This window comes from Schistocerca cancellata, chromosome 10 (assembly GCF_023864275.1).
Source record: "Schistocerca cancellata isolate TAMUIC-IGC-003103 chromosome 10, iqSchCanc2.1, whole genome shotgun sequence".
Lineage (NCBI taxonomy): Eukaryota > Metazoa > Arthropoda > Insecta > Orthoptera > Acrididae > Schistocerca > Schistocerca cancellata.
The window spans coordinates 181906223-181932110 of record NC_064635.1 but is presented as its reverse complement, the minus strand read 5'-3'; the positions used below and the strand labels follow the sequence as shown (position 1 = coordinate 181932110).

General features: G+C 42.3%; 1 protein-coding gene across 1 annotated transcript in view; it reads right to left on the bottom strand.

The window, feature by feature from the left end:
• The window catches only part of LOC126106529 (pecanex-like protein 1), a 274178-nt gene that overhangs the window by 9857 nt on the left and 238433 nt on the right, over nt 1-25888 (bottom strand). Inside the window, exons 31-34 of the mRNA XM_049912855.1 lie at nt 22828-22940; nt 12433-12818; nt 7224-7364; nt 1989-2132 (exon numbers count right to left, since the gene is read on the bottom strand). Coding sequence (XP_049768812.1) covers nt 1992-2132; nt 7224-7364; nt 12433-12818; nt 22828-22940 — 781 coding nt within the window. The 3' untranslated portion in view covers nt 1989-1991. The remainder of the gene's footprint in view (nt 1-1988; nt 2133-7223; nt 7365-12432; nt 12819-22827; nt 22941-25888) is intronic.

The following is a 25888-nucleotide window of genomic DNA, read 5'->3' as shown; positions in this document are numbered from 1 at the left end:
CAGTGACTGGTATACCCTACACCTGGTGAAGCCTAATTTGGAAAAAGCATGTGCATAAGAACACATTTGCAAAATGAAGAGTGCACTAGGCATGAATGCAGTGATGTAACCTTGGATTCGTAAGTTATGGTATGGTGCCAGGACAGTTGTGTGCAGTCGAACTGCCTCATTTATAAAAATGTCAATCTCAGCATGTAACTGTGCAACAGAAGTTACTAAATGCTTTGTGTGTTCTGCTCTGCTTTGTGAAATAAGTGAACACTAATCTTGTTCCAGCACACCATGCAAGAACATGCCCCATCATGTCACAAGAGATCGGTAATCTGTGTGTCAGCTCTGTTTTCACGGAAGGACAGAACAAAGGTATATGCTGTTAGCCCTGTGAGGGGGAAGTGGCGTTTGTTCCCCCACACTCTTTCTGGCCTGTTGAGTGGTGAAAGTTCTCATTTGTTTCCAGTTGTGGCCAGTTTTCATGTTATAGTGTCTGCACTATAGCATCCAGAAAACAAAACTGGTCAAATAATTTTGAGCGTTCCAGTGAAATGCTAATAGTTATTTTTAGTTCTACTTCTATTCTAAGTACTGTATTAGTTGAGTCTGTAGGCTTGTCAAGTTAGGGCCACACGGCTCCCCACGAAAGAACTCAGCAACATCATTATCGGGGTTTATATGCTTAAGATTTGAAACCAGTGTTCAGTAGTTTTTGTAATTATCAAATTAGATTGTAAAAGAAAGATAATGCCAAGACACACCTTAAATCAGAGAAGTACTTTGATCATTGGCGAGAAAGTGCTGCTGATTTTTAACAGAAACAATAATGGGGGAGGGGCCTAAGATAAACTAGTTTAAAATTTGGTGCACAGACAGACATGTGTGAAACATAGCTTTATCAGTAGTACTGTTCCAGCACAGAGTAATACGGGTTCCAAGTTATAAAATTTTTAACAGAGTTCAACCACCTTGACGTAAGACGGGCTGGTTATGGCACGATTAGCGGTGGATGAGGAAGCACACTGATACAAGACAGGCGGGCAGCATTGTCTGCAACCTTGCAGTGGCTGAGTGAGAGAGAACACATGCAGTGGGAAAACAGAAAAGGACAGAAACTAAGCAAAATAACACGCACACTCGTTCACGCAAAAGCAAGGGTAACAGAATAACGAGGCCACATGCGGTCATCGCTAGTAAAACAAATGTCACAGAACTGTGGAGAGCTCTTTAAACACCAGAGCCCCAGCTCCAAGTAGAGAATGGTTCAGGTCAATGGGAACGGTGGAGTCCTTGTTGATATTCCGTTCCATGACAATGCCGTTTTAGTAAGTCTTGTCTCAGCTCAGCCAGCACAGTGCCAGTGAGCCGTGGAGTGCGGCAGAGCTGAACTCCACTGACAAACTTCATGCTGTGTCACACCAACCACTAGTGATGGGACAGCAGCAGTGCAGTACCAGGTGCTGTGCTCTCCGAGAGTGGGATGGAAGATGATGACCAGAGTTCCCGGCAGACCACCTTCCAGCACACCTAAGTGCCTGCAGGTGCGGGGCCTACCAGGCAGGCAGTATTGAGTTCAACACCACACCGCAGATGGGGTGGTCTGGGGAAGAAGAGGCACAGAGTGGGATCGAGTACACTTCCTCTGCCAGTAGCGACCATCCGTGCTGTACCGAGCTGGACTAAGCATCCATATCGATGCAAGAGGAATGACGTCTCACTAGGATGCAGGCGCAAGGACTGGCGCAACATTCGACACCGAAGAGTCTGTACGTGACCAGGGCAGGAGGCAATTACAGCCGACAGTGTACCACCCTTTGTAAAATTTGTCAAAATAAATGATTCACTGAATAATCATGTTTTCTTAGCACCGCTAACGCATCCAGACGATTTCTGACATTGTGCAGAGGTGTCATCCGCTCTGTAGTAGATTTAGAAAGAAGAAACACCATCTGAGAAATTCTGTTGTCAAAATGACAATGCACAAACAACTACTTTACCTGCTAAACCTCTGCTCCTAGGTCCTGTGTTCCACTCTCTGCAATTGGAACATACTTGTCATCAATTTTCACTAGGAGAATTGTACGGTCCACATGTGAACGACGGTTGGGGTCACGATGTGAAGGCACCCATCTATGTACAACCTGTGAAACAAGTAAATGAAATTTGTGTTACTTTTTTCCTTTGTGAGTAAAATATACACACGAAGAGAGAGAGAGAGAGAGAGAGAGAGAGAGAGAGAGAGAGAGAGAGAGAGAGAGAGGATATCAGCTGGATACAGGGAAGGGAGAAGAAAGAAAGTGGAAAAGGGGAAGGGATACACAATTGTAATCTCTGAGGTCACTTGTTTAAGACACTTGGCAGCAGATCTGTGGCCAACTTTAATTGCTGGAACATGTAAGCCCTCCAGATCTAGCTGATGTGCTAGAGATTAATAAACTACAGAGAAAGAGAGAGAGAGAGAGAGACAGAGAGAGAGAGAGAGCTGGGGTGGGGATATTAGATGGATACAGGGAAGGGAGGGGGAGAGGGGGGGAGGGAGAGACTGAAGTTTATGATACCCATACATACAAACATACATAATGTTGCACATTGCTTATCACATCTTGTCTTACATAATAGACAACTGATTTCATATTTTATATGTAGCATCTACAAATAACTTCTAATAATGTGAACATTATAAGTTGACTTTAACATAAGGAAAAAAATTATCTACATCTACATGGATACTCTGCAAATCACACTTAAGTGCCTGGCAGAGGGTTCATCGAAACACCTTTACAATAATTCTCTATTATTTCAATCTCCAATAGTGTGTGGAAAAAACACACACCTATATCTTTCCAATCAGGCTCTGATTTCCCTTATTTTATTATGATGATATTTCTCCACACATTGGTCGGTGTCAACAAAATATTTTTGCCTTCAGAGGAGAAAGTTGGTGATTAAAATTACATGAGAAGATTCACCACAATGAAATATGCCTTTCTTTTAATGAAGTCCACCACAAATCTTGTATCATGTGAGTGACACTCTCTCCCCTATTTTGTGATAACACACTACATGCTGCTCTTCCTTGAACTTTCTCAGTGTTCTCCATTAATCCTATCTGGTAAGGTTACCATACCGTGCAGCAGTACTCCAAAAGGGGGCGGACAAGCATAGTGCAGGCAGTCTCTCTTGTATATCTGTTACATTTTTTAAATGTGCTGCCAATAAAATACAGTCTTTGGTTTGCCTTCCCCACAACATTTTCTGTGTGTTCTTTCCAATTTAAGTTGTTCATATTTGTAATTTTTAGGTACTTAGTTGAATTTACAGCCTTTAGATCTGATTGATTTATCATGTAACCAAAGTTTAACTGATTCCTTTTAGCACTCACATGGATGGCCTCACACTTTTTGTCATTTAGCATCAATTGCCAATTTTTGCACCATACAGATATCTTTTCTAAAACTTTTTGCAATTTGTTTTGGTCTTCTGACGACTTTTCTAGACAATAAATGACAGCATCATCTGCAAACAATCTAAGATGGCTGCTCAGATTGTCTCCTACATCATTTATGTAGATAAGGAAAGCAGAGGGCCTGTAACACTACCTTGGGGAATGCCAAAAATCACTTCTGTTTTACTCGATGACTTTCAGTCAATTACTAAGAACTATGACCTCTCTGACAGAAAATCATGAATCCAGTCACAATGTTCTTTTAGCACACAATTTCACTCTAAGTCACTTGTGTGGTACAACACCGAAAGCCTTTTGGAAACCTTGAAATATGGAATCAATTTGACAGCCTATGTCAATAACACTCAACACTTCATGTGAGTTAAGATCCAGTTGTGTTTCATAAGAACTAACGGTCTACGGATTGTGTGCAGCCGTACGGTACGTTAACATGAGCTCGCCAGCCGACCTGTCTGGAATGCTGACAATTTGTTTGGTCAGTAGAAGCACGTCCGGTCGCACTGCGATGGAGAGTATGCCACTGGTCGTTGTCCGCAGTGTGTAATATTAACTAGCGCGGTCTCAGGCGCGAATATGTCTCTTTTCTTAGCTCACCATGGAGCCTTTCAATACGACCATAATTAGGATGTCAGACACAGTGATGATGGGTACACATGGCGTGCATGTTTTATAATCCTCCTTTGTTAATAAAAATGTTTAAACTTACTTCTCGTGTTCACATATTGCCGTACCTCAAGGACACATCGCTTACAAATCCTGACAAAATATTCATGTAACCATCATCCAGGCAACAACTCAAACTACCTCCTTATAGAACGATGTTTTCTAAATCTGTGTTAACTGTGTGTCAATAGACCCTACTCTTTGAGGTAATTCATAATGTTTGAACACAATACATGTTCCAAAATCCTGCTGCAAGTCGATGTTAATGATATAAGCCTGTAATTTAGTAGATTACTCCTACTGCTTTTTACGAACATTAGTGTGACCTGTGCGACTTTCGAATCTTTGGATACGGAGCTTTCATAGAGTGACCAGTTGTATATGACTGTTAAGGATGGACCTATTGCATCAGCATACACTGAAAGGAACCTAACTGGTATACAGTCTGGACTGGAAGATTTGCTTTTATTAAGTGATTTAAATTGCTTTACTAATCTGATGATATCTACTTATAAGTTACTCATGTTGGTAGCCGATCTTGATTCAAATTCTGGAATATTTACCTTGTCTTCTTTGGTAAAGGAATTTCCGAAGGCTGTACTTAGTGACTCTGCTTTTTGCAGCACTGTCGTCGATAGTATTCCCTTGTATTGTCGATAGTATTTCCATTGCTACTGCACAGAGAAGGCAATGATCTCTCTGGATTTTTTTTCCCAGGTTTCTAGACAAAGTTTCACTGTGGAAACTATTATAAGCAACTCACATTGGAGTCTGTGCTAAATTCTGAGCTTCTTTAAAAGATCACCAATCTTGGAGATTTTGCATTTGTTTAAATTTGGGATGCTTTTTTCGTTGTTTCGCAACAGTGTTCTGACCAGTTTTGTATGCCAATGATAAAAACACTTAAGTTCCATTGCTTTAGTACATAATTTGTCCTCAATGTTTGTCATAAGAAGCAAAAGTTTTTCATGGACATAATTATTCAAACAAATGTCATACAAAATCGAACAATTGAAAATCCAGGATGGAATGTAACAATATTATGAAAAGGATAGTTGCTTCTCGCAATAAAGTGGAGATGCTGAGTCACAGAGAGGCACAACAAAAAGACTGTCAGAAAGTGATCTTTCAGCCTACATTGCATCAACATTAGACACGAGTGTGTGTGTGTGTGTGTGTGTGTGTGTGTGTGTGTGTGTGTGTGTGTGTGTTGTACCTATCTGCGACTCAGCATCTTAACTATCCTTTCATAAAATGTCATACAAATAAGGGCAAATGTTGGGGCCCAGCACAATAAAAAGTGATTGCATAAAATACTGTAACTGTGAAGAAATACTGATTTGTAATAAATAGACACATGATTTTTGGAAATATTAAGATGTCATTAAAATCAGAGAGAATTATGGAACATGTAAAAATGAACTGAACAATCCTAACTGTTTGTGTGTTACAAATACACATATGACAGAGACTGCAGGGAACAGTATTTTAAGTTTATTTGCAGCTGTGAATGAGCTACGGTTTTTGTACTTTAAATTCTGATCCACTCACTACTGTTCATTGTACTACAACATGTTGTATGTAGGGTAATAAATTTATTTGAACTATAATGTGACACTCCTTATGTTAACAAAGAATAAGCAGAATACATGAAAGTGTCAGTTGTTTGAGCAAAACTGTAACAACAAATATTCCACAACAATGGTAAGTAAATATACATATGATAAAGGTTATCCTGTACACCATGCACTTTGAAAGTGTTAGTCACATCGGTATTTGGACATCTGATACAGAGGATAAATAAACAAATGTATGGCAATTAACTTTAACTATCATCAGGATTTTATACTAGACAGACATGTTGTTTGATGCATAAGTGCACTGTGTGTAAATAAGCTTATGTTTCTACTTTAGGGGATAAAAATTTTCTGTGTTATCAACATTTGTTTTGTTTATCCCTCTATATCAGATATGACTGATTATAGCTATATGCCCAAAAATCGTTGTAGCAAATGATTACTTCCGGAGTGCGGCTCATGATGTACAACAAAATGTCCTTTACTGAACACATACAAGTTGCAGGGCACAAATCATACAAGATTTTCACATATATATCATCATCATCATCATCATCATCAGCCAATTCAATCATTAGATGATATATATATAGATATGAATATAATAGAGGGAAACATTCCACGTGGGAAAAATATATTTAAAAAGAAAGATGATGAGACTTACCCAACAAAAGCGCTGGCAGGTCGACAGACACACAAATAAACACAAACATACACACAAAACTCTAGCTTTCGCAACCAACGGTTGCCTCGTCAGGAAAGAGGGAAGGAGAAGGAAAGACAAAAGGATATGGGTTTTAAGGGAGAGGGTAAGGAGTCATTCCAATCCCGGGAGCGGAAAGACTTACCCTAGGGGGAAAAAAGGACAGGTATACACTCGCGCACACACACACATATCCATCCATACATACAAGACACAAGCAGACATTTGTAAAGGCAAAGAGTTTGACTTTACAAATGTCTGCTTGTGTCTTGTATGTATGGATGGATATGTGTGTGTGTGCGAGTGTATACCTGTCCTTTTTTCCCCCTAGGGTAAGTCTTTCCGCTCCCGGGATTGGAATGACTCCTTACCCTCTCCCTTAAAACCCATATCCTTTTGTCTTTCCTTCTCCTTCCCTCTTTCCTGACGAGGCAACCGTTGGTTGCGAAAGCTAGAGTTTTGTGTGTATGTTTGTGTTTATTTGTGTGTCTATCGACCTGCCAGCGCTTTTGTTGGGTAAGTCTCATCATCTTTCTTTTTAAATATATATATATATATATATATATATATATATATATATATATATATATATAAATTTTGATAATTTAACAGCTTCGTCTCGATTGCTGGTGTGTAATGCTGTATTGTCGGTTTGGCACCAGAGCTGTATTATTGGTTCTGCACGAGTTGAACATACTGTTCTAGACATGAAGAAAGTTAACCCTAAAAGACAGCTCCAAATAAAATCTAATAAATACTGAATGAATGAAATCCATGATTTCTGTACAATATGTATCAAGCTGGCATTCCAGCAATAGCTCACCTGGCCTTCCATACCCCTTTCTGGCAGCCAGTCCCTCCAACTCGATCGACCACCTCTCGCCTGCATGTGCTCGTCTGGCCACACGACATCAATACGCCTTCCCAAATTTATGGCATCGTACACTTGATTTGGATCTTGTATCTGATGAAAACAAAAAAAATCACCAGTGGATGAATCAAAATTAATTGTATGCACATCTTCTATAGTTAAAACATCAAATACTTGACAGAGAAAAATACATTCAAAATTTCATACATATGGGACAGCCTGTAAAGTTACAGATTACTACATTTCGCCTGACAATGAGGCAGTCTGTTAGGATTTCTCTAATGCCCTCAAAACTGACAAGATGTTAAACCTAACTCCTTCTTTCACTTTTGTTCATTTTGACAGGTATAAGTAAGGTAGAACCTCCACATTCAACCATAATTTTTCAGCTAATGACACTAAAATTCCCAATCAGGCAAAAGCTGTAATATGTTGTAAGTACAGGAGACACACAATAGGAAAACATAGCAAGCGCTACACCACAAACAAAAATGGATTAAAAATGGTCAATTTCATATTGTCAAACAAATGATGTACCCTCACAAAGAATTTCACAAAGCTACATGGTACTCTCCAGATGGAAAACTGTAAATCAGATTGACCGTGTTATGGCTCACCAAAATTCAGTTCATTCATAAGAGATATCAGAACTTACAGAGGAGCAGATTGTGGATCAGATCATTTCCTAGTGGTAGGAAAGATGAAAATCAAGATGACTTGGAATCAACAGCCAAAATAGATGCTAAAACTTAAGTTCAATATAGAAAGACTAAAGGAATTATCTGTTAAAGAAAACAATGTGATTATAATTAATAACCAGTTTACCGTATTGCACAAAGTTGGGGAAGAAAATAGTGTTGGGAAGGCTTGGGAAAGGATAAAGACATTGGACAAGAAAAAGAAACAGAAATGGTTCAATGAAAAGTGTCAGAGAGCAGTGGAATAGAAAAAAGAAGCCAGGATGCTGCAGCTGCATAATAAGGAGAAGAGGACAGGAGAGTGACCTTCAACACAGCGAGAAGAGATATAGCAAGAGTTCTATGAGCAGACAAAAGGAAATAACTGACTGGAGGCTTGTAATCTATAGAAGTGAAAACCTATTCATAAAAGATAAAAAATTGGAACACGCTTGAAGATACTCTGGAAAAATGGAAAGAATATTTCTCACAAATGTTAAATTGGACTCACCCTCACATAACTTTCAACTACACAATGATCAAGAGTAACAGCAGTAATACTGACAAATACAGCATTACAGAACACAAAGTAGTACACACTATTTAAAAGCTGAAAAACAACAAGGCTGCAAGAAAGGATCAGATATCAGCAGAGATATCAAATGAGGGTGAAACAAACTATACAAAGAAATTTATAATCTTATCACAATGATGCGGAAAACTGAAACAGTACCTAAAGACTAGAAAGCTGCAATAATTTGCACCATACATGAGAAAGGAAACAAAATTAAATGTGGAAATTACAGAGGAATCAGTTTGCTGAACATAACATACAAAGTTCTGACAACGTTACGTAATTGGCTCATTCTCGACAAAATGATGCCTTACACAGAAAACATTATTCAAGAATGCCCGACTGGATTTCGACCAAATCGTTCCACAAATGACAATCTGTTTACTCTATGACAGATCTTTGGGAAATATTGGGAATGTAACAAAAACATTCACTGCCTGTTCATTGCTTTTCAATGAGCCTATGGTGGCATCCACAGAAGTAGCCTCTACAACACACTGGGAGTACTTAGAACACTCTGTAAAATCATAAACTGTGCATAGATGGCTCCGCAGGCAGCATTGAAATTCAAAGGATCCATATCTCCCAACTTCCCAATCAAAACAGGCTTATGACACGGAGATGCTCTTTCATGTGTTCTCTTCAACCTTGTGATGGAGAAAGTGGTTCGAGACCGTAATTTACAGCTATACAATGGTCTCCGATTCGAACACAGTGAAGTGAAACTCCTGCCATATGCAGACGATGTAGTCTTACTCAGTGAAAGAGAAGAGCTGAAGAACGTGTACAGATCTCTCAGGCAAAGTGCCAGCAAAATGGGACTTTTGATGAACCAAGAGAAAACAGGATACATGGAAAATTGTCAAGTCATAAACCCAAGTCCACACTTTGAAACTGACCACCATTCTAAATTCAAAAAAGCTCATCAGTTTAAATACCTTGGATGACACTTTGGCAGTAAAGATATCATAACATTGGATATAAAGGAGAGAACAGCCTCACAATCAAGATGTCTGTATGCTCTAAGCAGCCAACTCAACCACCACAAAGATGAAGATATGTAACAACATTATCTGCCCAGTAGTACTGTATGGTTCTGAAAGATGGCCACTTACCAAGAACAAAATAGAGAAACTGAATGTTTTTGAAAGAAAAGTGATGTGAAAAATCTGGGGACCTATGTTGGCGAATGACATGTGCAGAGTTCAAAAGATCACTGAAATTTATCAGTTAATGAAGCAACCCACTACTGTCCAGAAATTAAAAAATAAGAGACTGCAAAGGGCTGGATATGTGGCTAGAATGGAAACCAACAGAATTCCTAAGAAGCCATTTGAGGGCACTCTCCAAACAACAAGACCATTGGACTGTCCTCGCACATGATGGAAAGGTGACACAGGGAAGGACATCGCAGCATAAGAAATTCCCACAGGATGGACAGACAGCGAGAGACTAAAGAAGATAGAAGCAGCCTGTCGATGCAGCCTGTGATTGCTGAAAACAAGAAGAAGAAAGTGAGACAGTCCTCAACAGGTGTGATGTGGGAAGTATTTTTGTAAAACGGTGTAATTTTATTTTTAGATCTATATAAATCAGTTTTATTTATTTTAACACTTCTTTTTCCTCCTGCTTTGCACACATAGGGAGAGTTCACTGCTTTCAAATTTGCAATGATACAGTTTCACCCACTGATTTTTATTTTATTTGACTTAACCAGGGAGGTACACCAACTGTGGTCCTAGACCCCTGTTACACAAACTGAAATTAAGTTTATTGTGCGTAATCTCTCCCTGTCATTCTGGAACAGTCAACTGGTATCCCTAAAAAGGATTAGATGTTTATTTACTGGTTGACTGTTAACCAAAATTTGGTGGAAGGTGAAATGTGGTGCAGTTTTACCCTTGAACCACATAGTCTGCACTTAGGGGCTTCTTTCTTAGTTCCCATTCTGTGCAGGTGGTTCTTGAAGTTCCCATGGCCAGTCTTTAGACCGACCACAAGTTTAACCTGTCTCCTGTTCAAGCCAGGGATTACAGAAGTTCTCTTTAAACACAGCTTCAGCACCATTATCTCGCTGTGCTTTTGTTTTTAGGTTTTAGTCCAATGCTCTGTGAGCCGCCTCTCGATCCACCAACGTGGTTTAGTTATTACCATCGCATTAGTTCTGGCTCCACAAATGGAGTCATCAGCCCCGCCCAGGCCAGACTACACTCTCATTCATTACCAGTAGTTCCTGAGTAAATCCTGACTCAAAGCAGGTTCACATTGTCACTTTCCACTAGTCCCACCGAATTCTGCAATGATCTTCAATCTCGTTGGTGTTGGCTGATAAGAGATTTCAGATCTGTTCAGCTGCCCATACAAATGTAGATTCTACAATCCTCATAACACCTAAGAAAATTCTCTTCAGCACATAGTTCAACAGTTAATATCACCACCTGAAACACCCTAGCCAGCTTCCCCAGAGGCTGCACCTCTACGACTGCGAGGCTGCACCTCTATGACTGATGTCGTCACATGACGCAACATTGCTATGCACTAGAAAATGTAGGCAAACTAGTAACGGGGCCAAACAAAACCCACACAGTTAGTATTCAATGTGAGTTCTGGCAAATTAATGTTTCAGAACTCAAATTAATGTTTCCTGTTAAATCATGAGATAGAAGTGCTTGTGGTAATGTATCTTCAGGAGGGGAAATGTTTATTACTGTGGTCAAGACATGCGTGAAAGTAAAACTACACAATACTTGAAACTATTAGTTCCTTTCTATGAGAGCAGAGAAGAATAGGTGCAAAGGATTACGTCACCACAGGCAGGTCTCTCTCATTCTGGGGTCTGACTGACCAGCCCTTCCTTTTTAACCTTCCCCAAACTATGCTTCCCAACCCACTCCTGACCATTTGCCATGCGCGTCACATCATTGTGGAAGACCCAGGTGCAAGACCAGTCCTATAAATCCACCCATCACAACCTACACCAGTCACGTGACAGGCATATCCTATCACACGAGAGGCAGGGCTACCAGTGAAAGCACAGTAAATTTGCCGTGACTTCTACACAGCATATAGGTGTGTGCCACCACTGACCAGCTGCCCACTGAACGAATGACAGCTGCCAAACTGTGGTTAAGACCAGAGTGGTGGATCACCATACAAGGCACAAAATGCTGGAATTCAATGGTTGGTTCACAAACCATGCCATTTGGACCCTTCCCCTCCACACGTTTCTCAGAACTAAATATCACAGTCCATCGAAAAAACTGAAAGACTGGTGGTGGTGGTGGTGGTGGTGGTGGTAGTGACTTATGGGTACCCACTGCGACTTGACTGAACTGCAAAATCTGGACAATTCTTTTCTGGACAAACCTATCACTAAATGACAAATTGCAGACTTCACATGAAGGGTTAGCACTTTGATGAAACATGTGAGTTGAACATTTCTGAATTTCACACAGTTGTGAACATTCTGCGCATTACACTTGAGCGGGTGGAGACCATGTAGAATGCCTGGAGTGCTAAACCAACCACCTTTACTTTTGTCTACTCTCTACTAATCCAGTCTCAAAACTTTTTGCACTAACGGCATAGCTACTCCTCACTCTTCCATGTCAAGTGAACGAACTCACTGGTGATGATAACCCTGCCTCATTGGTGTGTGTGTGTGTGTGTGTGTGTGTGTGTGTGTGTGTGTGTGTGTGTGTGTGTGTGTGTCCTCTACAGCTCTGAGGGATTCATTCTCCTCAAACGAGCAAATGTCACAATTATGGGGCAATCGACAATTCAATACCTAAACTGTTTGGTGAGATGTTACCTTTTACTCCTTATATTATTTACATTCCACCTAGCACTTTCCAGTAGCATAATACACTTTCTTACAGGCAAGAAATAGCAGTCTGTTCGCCATACTCACTCTGACCCTCTGCAGGATGGGCTCCTTGTCATCCGGGTCATTGGTGGCTGTGGCGGCTGTGGACACTGCTACGCTGGCCACGCTCACTTGCGACCCCAGCTGCTGTTGCTGCTGCGGCGCCTGGTCTCCTCCCGCAGAAATCGCAGCCGCGCCCGCGGCGGACTTGGCCGCCTGTGATGCCTCCGCGGCGGCCAGTAGGCCCGCAAGCGACGCGAGTGTGGACGACGACGGCTTGCCTGCCGACGCCAGGGAGCCGCGGTTCCCCCTGCCCAGGCTCCCACCGGTGCCGCCACTTATACTGCCGCCACGCACTGTGGCGCCCGCACCGGGCTGCGAGCTCTCCGCAGATTGGCTGCCCGACGTGTTGTGACCGCTGCCCCCGTACCCTGGACAGTATGTTGACGAGCAATTCCGGTTAGAGCAAGTTTGTTCACAATACAATATGAGGGCTAGTCGTAAATTAACAGCCTCGTTCACAAAACAATATGAGGGCTAGTCATAAATTAACAGACAATCACTTTTTTTTAAAAAAATGAACAAATATTTGTAGCTTCGTGGAGGTTGCGTGGTTGAAAAAGGTCATTTTGAGGGTCAAACTGCACAGTTCAGCTCTCTGTCACATTGTCAGTGTGTAAGCAGCAAGCGACTGAAATGGAAGTCGTTACTGCGTCTCCCACCAGTTGCGAAGAGCGTCCTGTCGTTTGCCTCACACGATCAGGAGGAGGCAGTGCCACCTAGATTTGTTGTCAGTTGTATCGTGTGTACAGAGTTACGAGTGATTGTGTTTCGAAATTTGAAGCTGGTCACAGAGATGTACATTACGAAAAAGATCGAGGAATACATTCTGATGTGGCTGGTGAGCTTGTGCAATATGCTGACATAATTGTGAGACATCAGTTCACAATTTTTGAACTTTCTGAACATGTACCTCAGATTTCAAAGATTAAGTTTTGTACACAGTCAGTACCACAATGTTTCAATGCTCAACACTGAAAGAAGGGTTTGGCCTTCACATCCTTCAGCATTGCTGTTTTGAGGGGGAGCAATTTCTGAACAGAATTGTGACTGTGGACAGGACACGAGCGTAATTCTTGTGCTCTGAAATCTTTGAACAGTATACTCATTCTACAAATAAGCCCAAAACTAAAGCAGATGCTGTCAGACTGCAAAACGATGGTTACAGCATTTTGAGATCCAAAGCAATTTTGACAACAGATTTCATGAGACTAGTAAATGAGAACAGTGTGATTATCACAGTTTCACTGTGTTGACTCTTACGAAACTCTGAAGGACAGACCAAACAAAACAGTGTGGCATACTTACCAAAGGAACCATTCTCCTATAAGACAATGTGCAAACTCAACTGTGAACAGAATAACAGAAAAACTAAAGCTTTTTGGCTAGGCGAATTTCTAACATCCTCCCTACTGTCCGACTTGGCAACAAGCATCTTTTGTCCCTTCCCCCAAGATAAAGGAATGGGTGGCTACTCTGCACTTCAAGACAGACGATGAGCTCAAAGATGCTTTCAACAACTGGCTCTAGAACCAGTGGCACTATTATTTGATGAAGGGATAAAGACACTGGTGTCACAGTATGGCAAAGTTTAAATTTGGGTGCAGACAGTGTGTAGAAGTAATGTCAACAAACGGGTACAATAGCATAAAACATTTTCAATCCATTTTTTCCTTCTTTCCTTACTACCAACTGGATGTTAATTTAGAAAAAAAACATCATGCATAGTCATATAACGTACACTACCATTCTCTGGAGTGACCAAAAGACGGCGACCACTGTATTTAAACTACAAAAAAAAAAAAAAAAAAAAAAAAAAGACAGTGAGACTAATATGCAGCCTGGCATCCAGAGCACACTGCAGACTTAGGCTACAAAAACTTAAGATTTCGACTCTTTAATCATTACATATATTTTGCAATGTGCAACATTACATATATTTTGCAATGTGCAACATAAATTGAGGAGAACTACTATCAGTACCAACAGTACAACGTGCGCCACAGGTACAATACCTTGTACAAATTAGACCTGACCTTACTTCATCCATGTTGGAATGTTTTTTAAGGAAACTGCAACTGTTTTGCCAATAAAAGTTCAAATAAAACAATTTACCTAAATGAGTCACAGTGACTGACAAACATAAATTATTTTACTTGAACTTTCATTAAACTAGACCTGGTGTAATGCCACTGCACCACAAAAGCACTTTGTTAACAAATTCACTAAATTCCTCAATGCTATTCCTCTGTGTACCACACAGCTACAAGACAAACAATTCAAAAGAAATATCACGGATCTGCTACTGTAAATGAGTCCTGATGAAACAGATGAATTTTTGAGATCAAAACATTAGAATAATACATCAGTGAGCAATAAGACAATGTACACATAATCTTAATTTTGTAAATAATTTAAGAGTAAGATAACCTCTCACCGAATAGCAGAGTCACTGAATCATCGACAGGCACACAGGTTGTACCACATTAGATGGGAAAAACTGATTTTTAATTGTCATGAGCCCAAAATCCATCCTGCTTAAAAAGCAAAATGACAACATCTTTCAGAAAACCTCCTCATAGCAAGAAGTGTGGATTACAATCAGGTGATTTGGACAGCCAAGCTGTAGGGAAACGATGGCTGATAATTCTAACATTTCCAAAACGTCTCTGCAGTAGTCAATTCACTATGCAATGTGCAGAGGAGCACCATCTTGCATAAAAATGATCCTACTCACACACCCACAGTGTTAGAAGGGTTGGGATGAAGGTACACAAAAGACTCTCATACATTTACCGGTGACAGAACAGGTAACAGGACCCACAAGACTCACCACCTCAAAAAATACAGCCCTATATAAATAATGCCGTCAACCTGCACAACACAGTCGCCTTCATAGAAGAAGTGGTACCAGCTGACGTGCATGCAGATTTTTCATTGCCCATATTCAGAATTTCTGTGTGACATGTCCTTGGAGATAGAAATGGGTTAGATCTGTCCACCTAATGTTCCATGGCCATTCATTGTCCACTTCTGCGTGAGCAAGGAATTCCACAGTGAACATTTGTCTTGTTCCCAACGCAACTCCAGAACAATCAGAAAGCAACTCCAGAACACTCAGAAAGCAACTCCAGAACAATAAGAAAGCAACTCCTGAACAGGGGTGACTTTGTACGGGTCGCAATGCAGAGTGTTTCACAGGATTTTATGCAGCATGTTCACAGGTACGTCTAACATTGCATGTTTGCACAGTGCTACTCAACCCCTACTGCAATGCTGTCGCCACACCTTCAACAGATGTTGGCTCAACTGCTTTCCTCCTCTGCCACATTGCACTTCAAAAGAATCTATCTTTTTGAATTTTGTAATAATTTTCTACAGACCCTTAGCAGACATTGTACCAATGCCTTTCTTCATACCACTGAGTGTCCGGAAATTGCATAGGGCTACTGTTGCACGGTCACCAGTCAACAAAAGACCTTAACCGTCAAGGTGACAGTGATGTCAGGCATCTCAGATGCAAACTGAGGAACAGCTGCATGCCACGCATCTGTTGATGTGCACATTCTGATGCTTACAATGCCATATATTGGTCAGATTTTTGTTAAATTTTTTTATGTTCCACGATGCTTCCCCCAGCGTCAATAATATGCTGTTCAAATCTAATGTCATTGCGAGGAGCGATTGTCTTTCTACAGGATTTTGAAATTGCAGCTTAATTATGGACACACTTTATTAACTTGCTTAGTGTCACAACAATTAATAATAACTTGTATATGTAACTACCGTGACACTTATCATGCCTCAGAGGCCTCTGGGGTTTCTACAAAAATAAAATTGCAATTCATAAATGCTGAAAGTACTAGACAAGTTTTGCTATTCAGGCTGTAAAACAACTTCGACTTTCATAAATAAAAACTATAATGAAATATAGACCTACAATAGCAAGAAAAGTGTTTCTGAAAGAGAGAAATTTGTTAATATCGAATACAAAATTTTAGCATCAGGGAGTCTTTTCTAAAAGTATTGTTTGGAGAGTAACCTTATAAGGAAGCGTAACTGCGATGACAAACAGTAGAGACAAGAAGAGGACAGAGGTTTCTGAAGTGTGTCATTATAGAAGAATGCTGAACATGAGATGGGTAGATCCAGTAGCTACTGGAGAGGTACTGTATTGAATCTACGAGAAAGGAATTTTGTGGCACAATACAACTAAAGGAACAGATACATTGATAGGGCGTGTCCAGAGGTGCTGGGAATTGTGATCAGAGTTGGTGACCCTTCATTCACAACTTGAGGCAGTGCTGTCTTTGGTCACACAGCTTGAGTCTGTTGCCAGCAAGTATCACTAGGGGAGGGGGGGGGGGGGGGTGTGTCTGGGAGTGGGAATTCATGGGATGCCCAACACATCACACGTCACCTGATCAGTCCACTACTGTGCCCACCCTACTTACTATCCACACTTGGTTTGACCCTTCACCTGTGGTTGAGCATGAGGTCATCTCAAGCTGTGGCAGGTAGTGAAAGACTTTCTGGGGTAACGATCAAAAGGCCTCCCCATTTTGTCTGACAAACAGTTTTCAGATGCTATCTTTGAATAATAAAAATGCTGAGCCAGGTACAGTCACTTCCCCTGTTTCAGAAGAAGGCTCTCAGCCTGCAAAATCTGGAAAGTCACAGATGATGGGGTTATGGGTAGCACAAAGCTGCAGTCTTAGATGCTTAATGGGGCCCCTTACGGATATGGCTCCTAAGGAAGGGGAGAAAGCCAGTATGCACTCTGTGTGGATCCCAGGGGAGTGATCCTAGATGTGGAAGGCTTCCTTCTAGATGCCATGAGGAACACAGCATGTAGTCAGCTGCAGGTTGGTACTAACGATGTGTGTCACTTTGGATCAGAAGGGATTATCTCTGGTTTCCAGTGCCTTTCTAAAATGGTAAAGACTTCCAGTCTTTCTTGTGAGATGAAGACAGAGCTAACAATTTGTAGTATCATCGACAGGGGGGCTGCAGACCTTTGGTACAGAGCTGAGTGCAGAGTTGGAATTACAGGCTCAGAAAGCTCTGTGATGTGCAAGCTGCAAATTTCTTGACTTGCGTCATAAGGTGGTGGAATTTCAGGTTCTGTTTAATAGGCCAGAGATCCAGCAAACACAGGAGGCAGCTACACGAGTAGTGGAAAAAATTTTGGTTACATGATAAATCACACAAATCTAAAGACTGTAATTTCAACTAAATACTTCAGAATTACAATTTTCAATAACTTAAATTGGAACAACCACATCGATAATGTTGTAGTCAAAGCAAAACAAAGACTGCCATTTACTGGCAGAACACTTATAAAATCTAACACGTCTGCTAAGGACACTGCTTATAATACACTTGTCTGCCCTGTTCTGGAGGACTGCCATGTGGTGTGGCATCTGCATCAGATGGGAGTGGCGGATAACATTGAAAAAGCTCAAAGACGGGCAACTCGTTCCATGTCATCGTGAAATAGGGAAGACAGTGTTTTGGACATGATATATGTGAATTGTGGTGGCAATCATTAAATATAAATTTTTTCATTGTAGCGAGATTTTTTCATGAAATTTCAATCGCCATCTTTATCCTCTGAATGCAAAAGTATTATGTTTTTGGCCACCTACACTGGCCCAAATAATCATTGTAATAAAATATGAGAAACTAGACCGCATGCTCATTGGAAGGGGGGGGGGGGGCGGATAGCAAAAATGTTCAAGAGGATGTAGACTTCAGTATGTCTGCACAGTTGAGGCAGTTTGCACAAGATTGACTAGCATGGAGAGCTGCATGAAACCAGTATTTGGACTGATGGACTGTGTGGTGTCACCGCCAGACACCACACTTGCTAGGTGGTAGCCTTTAAATCGGCCGCGGTCCGTTAGTATACGTCGGACCCGCGTGTCGCCACTGTCAGTGATTGCAGACCGAGCGCCGCCACACGGCAGGTCTAGAGAGACTTCCTAGCACTCGCCCCAGTTGTACAGCCGACTTTGCTAGAGATGGTTCACTGACAAATTACGCTCTCATTTGCCAAGATGATAGTTAGCATAGCCTTCAGCTACGTCATTTGCTATGACCTAGCAAGGCGCCATTATCATTTGCTATTTATCTTGTGATGCATGTACCGTCAGACCGATGTTCACCAATTATGGATTAAAGTTAAGTATTCCCGAAGCTACGCACTTTTCTTCCTACTATAAACTCCTATAACTGTTCCAGACCTCACGCCAGCCTGCATGAGCTTTAACGCGTGCTTTTCGGCTACCCATCATAGTGGCTTGGCTGTCTTGCCAAGTCACAACAGACTGAGTATCACAATAAAAACACCAACTACGAAGGAGTAAGGGCACTAGGAAATCAGTCTAGACATTCCAGTCTATGAAGACGACACTACACAGTTTGCAGTTATCTCTTTTACATGTGAGGTTCATTCATGTTCCTCCAAGAAAACATATTTTTTGGGTGTTGTTCTCTAACTAGTGCTGCTGCTGCTGTTGCTATAGAGAAGATGCAGAATTCAGCAGAACCGAATTTTGAAAATTTCCGATATGCAGTAAAAGTGCAAATCTTTCTGTGTTTTAATTTCCTGTAAATGAGTAACTGTGTGTAAAAAGACTAATTTAATAATTACTGAAAGGGACAAAAATGTGCAAGTAGTCCAGTGAGCAGTGTCATTGATATTTGGATAACATTTACTATATGTTCCAGTTCTTGTTTTACATTTTCTTCTTTTGTATGAAATACTCCTTTTGCCAATTTGTGGTAGAAGCAGTTATCAGCAGAAATCCTCACAGCACAAAATGTATTGCACGCAGCTACCACACTACATGAAGTGCCACAGGACATCTCCGAGAGCTTCGTTCCAATGTATTTCCATGGACACTGAAGAAAATAATTACATAAATACTGACGGTAGTAACTGAAAGCTGTTAATAATGACAACAAAGACAATTGGCACAGGTCTTGTAATTACAGAAGAAAGTAATGTCACCAACTTATTTGTAACTGCCTGCTATCTATGCAATGTGTCAGTTGTTAGAAGAACTGCAATGAATAAGTTGCAGTATTCAGTAATGCAGTTAATGTGAAACAGAAAAAAACTATGGTATACATTTAAAAGGAAATAAACATGATTTATGTGTTTTTCAGGCACATTTCATTTCACTATAATGTACTAAATCACATTCACTAGCCAAAAATACATAACACGCTTTCACATAATTGCACCATGTTGAAGTTGCAAACAGTTGTGGCTTGGTAATTTCTTGTTCCATATATGATGCATTACTTAAAGTATGTGAGATCTAGAACAACACAACATACACCATGTACAGCATCACACATATTTGAGATCTAGAACACAACATACACCATGTATAGCATCACACACTAAGTTGTGATTATATCCTATAATCCTACTTGCAGACAAAGGCTCCACCACAGTTGTTTTGAACCGCAAGGATTACCTGGAGGAAGGACTCCATCAGCTGTCAGATACTTCCACCTACAAACCTTGCCACAGTGACCCCATTCCAGTAATCCAGCACGATCTCCAGTCACTACTCAAATCCTAGGCCCTTCCCAGGACCTCTCCCCAGAGCAGAACTAGCAAGGTTTGCAGGAGAGCTTCTGTAACGTTTGAAAGGTAGGAGAAAAGGTACTGGTAGAAGTAAAGCTGTGAGGAAAGGGTGTGATTCGTGCTTTGGTAGCTCAGTTGGTAGAGCACTTGCCCACGAAAGGCAAAGCTCCCGAGTTTGAGTCTCGGTCCGGCACACAGTTTTAATCTGACAGGAAGTTTCAGAATCTCTACTCTCGTAGACCAACACCTTCAACCTATTACCCAGAACCTACCCTCCTACATAAAAGATACCAACTATTTCCTCCACCAACTCTCCACAGTTCCTGGTCCTTTACCACATGGTGCCCTGCTAGTCACTATTGATGCCACCCCCCCCTGTACACTAATATTCCTAATGCCCATGCCTTACTGCTATTGAACACTACCTTTCCAGATGCCCTATGGATTCCAAACCAACAACCTCCTTCCTGGTCGCCATGACCAACTACATCTTCAGAGCTATGGGCAACCACATGGCACCGTCTTATGCCAACCTATTCATGGGCCATCTAGAGCCATCCTTCCTAAAAGCCCCGAATCCTAAACCCCTCATCTGGTTCAGATTCATTGATGACATCTTTGCTATCTGGATTGAAGGTGAGGACACCCTATCCACATTCCTCCAGAACCTCAACAACTTCTCCCCCATTTGCTACACCTGGTCCTATACAACCAAACAAGCCACCTTCCTAGATGTTGACATCAACCTCTGTCCATTTGAAACCTACTAACCACCAGCAATACCTCCACTTCGACAGTTTCCACCCGTTCCATACCAAGAAGCCCCTTCCGTACAGGCTAGCCACCCGTGGTCGTTGCATCTGCAGTGAAGAGCAGTCCATCTCAAAATATACCGAGGGTCTCACTGAAGCCTTCACTGACCGTAATTATCTTCCCAACCTTTTACAAAAACAAATCTCCCAGGCCTTATCTTTCCAGTCTCCCACCACCTCTTAAAGTCCCACAGTCTGCCCCCAGAGGAGCATTCCCCTCTTAACTCAGTACCACCCGAGACTGGAGTAACTGAATTACATTCTCCACCAGGGTTTTGATTACCTCTCGTCGTGCCCTGAAATGAGAAATGTCCTGCGCACTATCCTTCCCACCCCTCCTACAGTGGTATTCCGCTGTCCACCCAAACTGCACAATATACTCCTCCATCCATACACAACCCCTGCTGCCAATCCATTACCTCATGGCTCATACCCCTGTAATAGACCTAGATGCAAGACCTATCCCATACATCCTCCTACCGCCACCTACTCCAGTCCAGTCACTAACATCACCTATCCCATCAAAGGCAGGGCTACCTGTGAAACCATGTAATGTGATTTACAAGCTAAGCTGCAACCACTGTGCTGCATTCTATGTAGGCATGTCAACCAACAAGCTGCCTGCCCGGATGAATAGCCACTGACAAACTGTGGCCAAGAAACAAGTGAACCACCCAGTTGCCGAAAATGCTGCCAAAAACGATATCCTTCATCTCGATGACTGCTTCACAGCCTGTGTCATATGGATCCTTCCCACCAACACCAACTTCTCTGAATTGCGCAGGTGGGAACTTTCCCTGCAATACATCCAACATTCCCGTAACCCTCCAGGCCTCAACCTTCGTTAGTCACTGTCCCCACCCATCCAGCCCCCTCCCTGTTCCCATTCCACCACTACACAGCTGTCATTTCACCGCCACACCCAGTCTTTTAGTTTCTTTTTATTTCTCTCCTTTCCGCTACATACACCCCCTCCCCCCCCCCTCCCCACCTTCTCTCCTGCCCTCCATCTAAACTGCAGCACTTCACTGTCTGCCACCCCCACCATACTATCACTATCACTATCACTATCACTATCACTATCCCTCCCCCTCCCGCACCAGCCTCCTCCTCACCCGAACCCAGTCACCACTCCCAACATGCACTGGTGCTGCTATTCGCACTGCGGTTTCAGTTGTCTGATACTGCAGATGAGTGTGCAAGCTGCGTTTGCATGCGCACTCTCCTCTGTCTCTGTGTGTAAGTGTGTGTGTGTGTGTGTGTGTGTGTGTGTGTGTGTGTGTTGCTGACTTTAAAGGCCTTAATGGCCAAAATATATAATTGTGTGAATCTTTTTGTTGTGCCTATCGCGACTCAGCACCTCCACTATATGGTGAGTAGCAACTTTCCTTCTCTGATATTGTTACAGGCAGTATTAACAAAGTTTTGATTATCATCTAAAAAAAGTTCAGCTATGTGATTAATTTTTTTATTGTGTATAGCCCTGGTAAACAATGAAACCCCACATGTAGAAGAACTCAAGAGGAAACAAACCAAAATACTGTAGTCCACTAATAAAGTGGAGATGGGTTGTGAAAATACGTTTTGACTCTTCTAGAGGCGTGCTACAGTTCTGAGGCACAGGGGTTTCAGTGTTTAGCAGGACTGCCAGCATGTACCATAAAAATTTAAATACGGAATTTTATTTTTTGGATGAAACTTTATGTCTACCCCAAATATGTAAGCTGAAGTATGGCATTTAGGTGAAAATGTGTGTGTATTTGAGGTAACTGAAGATGCTCTAATAAATCAGGGTGAAATATGTCTGGCAAAACACACCATTTATTCAGTTGCACACAGACATAATATTAAAAAACATTAATACAATATTCATAGCAAATCAGGAACATCAGGTCGACAACATTTATAAATGTTACTCTCTATGCTGGTGTGAGGACAACAAAACAGAGAAAGACTGCTGCTTACCCGAATGTATGTTGCAGGCTGTCATGGCATAGACTCCTTCATGGCCAAAACCACCATCATCCTGAGGAACTGACCCACCACTCGAGCAACCCTCCCCACATCTCCGACGTACTCTGCAATGACAAAATAACAACAAAAAGGTCAAAACAAGTATAGGTGTGCAGGTGGGGGCAAACAATATCTTCTTCTGCCGAACTTTCCGCATCCACCAGGTGACCACGACAGTGTGACAAATGTATACATTTAGCGTACACTGCTTTAGGCAAAACTGAAAGATGCACATCTTTGTGGGGAGTGAGTTATCAATAAAATGTCAAAACTTTTGAAATTACAAAAAATTCCCAAACTCACACCCATAATGGCACTCAGTTATTATTGCAATCAAGAAAATGCTGTCTTGAAACAATATAATTACATGAGAAATGCAACAAAACGGAGATAAACTTCAATGTCACTAAGAACCTGCAGAATGTATTTCGCTGTTTCCGAACAATCACAGAAATTACTTCCTTCAGGGGTGTAATTCACAACTGACTAGTTGGTTTAAAAGGGGGGAGGGGAACAAACTGCTAGGTCATCGGTCCCTCGTTCCGATTAAAATAAGACCACAAAAGTGGCAGTAAAACAATTGAGACATACAAAACACAGCTGGAAGAAAGGAAAAAACCACAAGAACGACAGAAGTGCAACAAACACTAAAATGAACAAAATTGGACAAGAAAACCACAGAGACACACAAGAAACAGGAAGAAGAGATTAAAACAAGAAAGCAGATTACCATTGCTGGCTGACCGTGACTATAAAAAGGAGAAGCCAGCCGCTCTGCAACACATTAAAACCTCCACCCTAAAAGTACTAGGGCAGGAGTGGGCAGGAAGCCCGCACGTGTGCGGTGCACTTGCACGCGTGCAGTTAACAGGTGTTCTGTGTGCACACAGGGGCAAGCTGGCCACCCACTTACCTCCCTTCCCCACCATACCTCCTGTCCACTCCTTCCTCTGTAATGCGTTTTGTTTTTCTAGCTTGCTTTATTGAATGATGGAACAAGGGTAGCAGGAGTGCTTGAAATAAATCATGGTTTGAAAGAGTGCCTATTAACTACGATACGTTTTATTTAATTATCACAGATGGAGTTTACAATACGTTTAATATCTGGAACAAAATTTCTGCATACAGACAAACGCAAACAGTTACGTAAATTTTCATCACTTACGTTTGCTCTTAACCGAGGCTTATTAATTCAGCAAATGGTTTTCCAGCTCTCACTATATTAAGCGCAATTTTATAGCTTGCACGTACTGCTGGGCTATTATTGTTGTCGTCCTGAAAAATTGAAAACGGTGCTCCATAAAATGTTAAATCAGTTAGATGAGAGACATGACGAGAGAAAGTCGCAGATCTCTTGTGACAACGGCAACTAGGACAGATGGATCAAATATCGTCAGGTCACTCTTCTTAAGCTCAGTCAATTTCCCCATCCGCTCAGAATCCGACAATAAATTGTACTTGTCCTTGTGAAATTTATTATAATGGCCTTCAATACTAAACTTCCGCTGACCAGCGAGAATACTGCCACATACACTCCTGGAAATGGAAAAAAGAACACATTGACACCAGTGTGTCAGACCCACCATACTTGCTCCGGACACTGCGAGAGGGCTGTACAAGCAATGATCACACGCACGGCACAGCGGACACACCAGGAACCGTGGTGTTGGCCGTCGAATGGCGCTAGCTGCGCAGCATTTGTGCACCGCCGCCGTCAGTGTCAGCCAGTTTGCAGTGGCATACGGAGCTCCATCGCAGTCTTTAACACTGGTAGCATGCCGCGACAGCGTGGACGTGAACCGTATGTGCAGTTGACGGACTTTGAGCGAGGGCGTATAGTGGGCATGCGGGAGGCCGGGTGGACGTACCGCCGAATTGCTCAACACGTGGGGCGTGAGGTCTCCACAGTACATCGATGTTGTCGCCAGTGGTCGGCGGAAGGTGCACGTGCCCGTCGACCTGGGACCGGACCGCAGCGACGCACGGATGCACGCCAAGACCGTAGGATCCTACGCAGTGCCGTAGGGGACCGCACCGCCACTTCCCAGCAAATTAGGGACACTGTTGCTCCTGGGGTATCGGCGAGGACCATTCGCAACCGTCTCCATGAAGCTGGGCTACGGTCCCGCACACCGTTAGGCCGTCTTCCGCTCACGCCCCAACATCGTGCAGCCCGCCTCCAGTGGTGTCGCGACAGACGTGAATGGAGGGACGAATGGAGACGTGTCGTCTTCAGCGATGAGAGTCGCTTCTGCCTTGGTACCAATGATGGTCGTATGCGTGTTTGGCACCGTGCAGGTGAGCGCCACAATCAGGACTGCATATGACCGAGGCACACAGGGCCAACACCCGGTATCATGGTGTGGGGAGCGATCTCCTACACTGGCCGTACACCACTGGTGATCGTCGAGGGGACACTGAATAGTGCACGGTACATCCAAACCGTCATCGAACCCATCATTCTACCATTCCTAGACCGGCAAGGGAACTTGCTGTTCCAACAGGACAATGTATGTCCGCATGTATCCCGTGCCACCCAACGTGCTCTAGAAGGTGTAAGTCAACTACCCTAGCCAGCAAGATCTCTGGATCTGTCCCCCATTGAGCATGTTTGGGACTGGATGAAGCGTCGTCTCACGCGGTCTGCACGTCCAGCACGAACGCTGGTCCAACTGAGGCGCCAGGTGGAAATGGCATGGCAAGCCGTTCCACAGGACTACATCCAGCATCTCTACGATCGTCTCCATGGGAGAATAGCAGCCTGCATTGCTGCGAAAGGTGGATATACACTGTACTAGTGCCGACATTGTGCATGCTCTGTTGCCTGTGTCTATGTGCCTGTGGTTCTGTCAGTGTGATCATGTGATGTATCTGGCCCCAGGAATGTGTCAATAAAGTTTCCCCTTCCTGGGACAATGAATTCACGGTGTTCTTATTTCAATTTCCAGGAGTGTATTAAACATTTCGAATTTTCACGTTTTTGCACAAAGAAAAAATGATTCTCCCATTACTT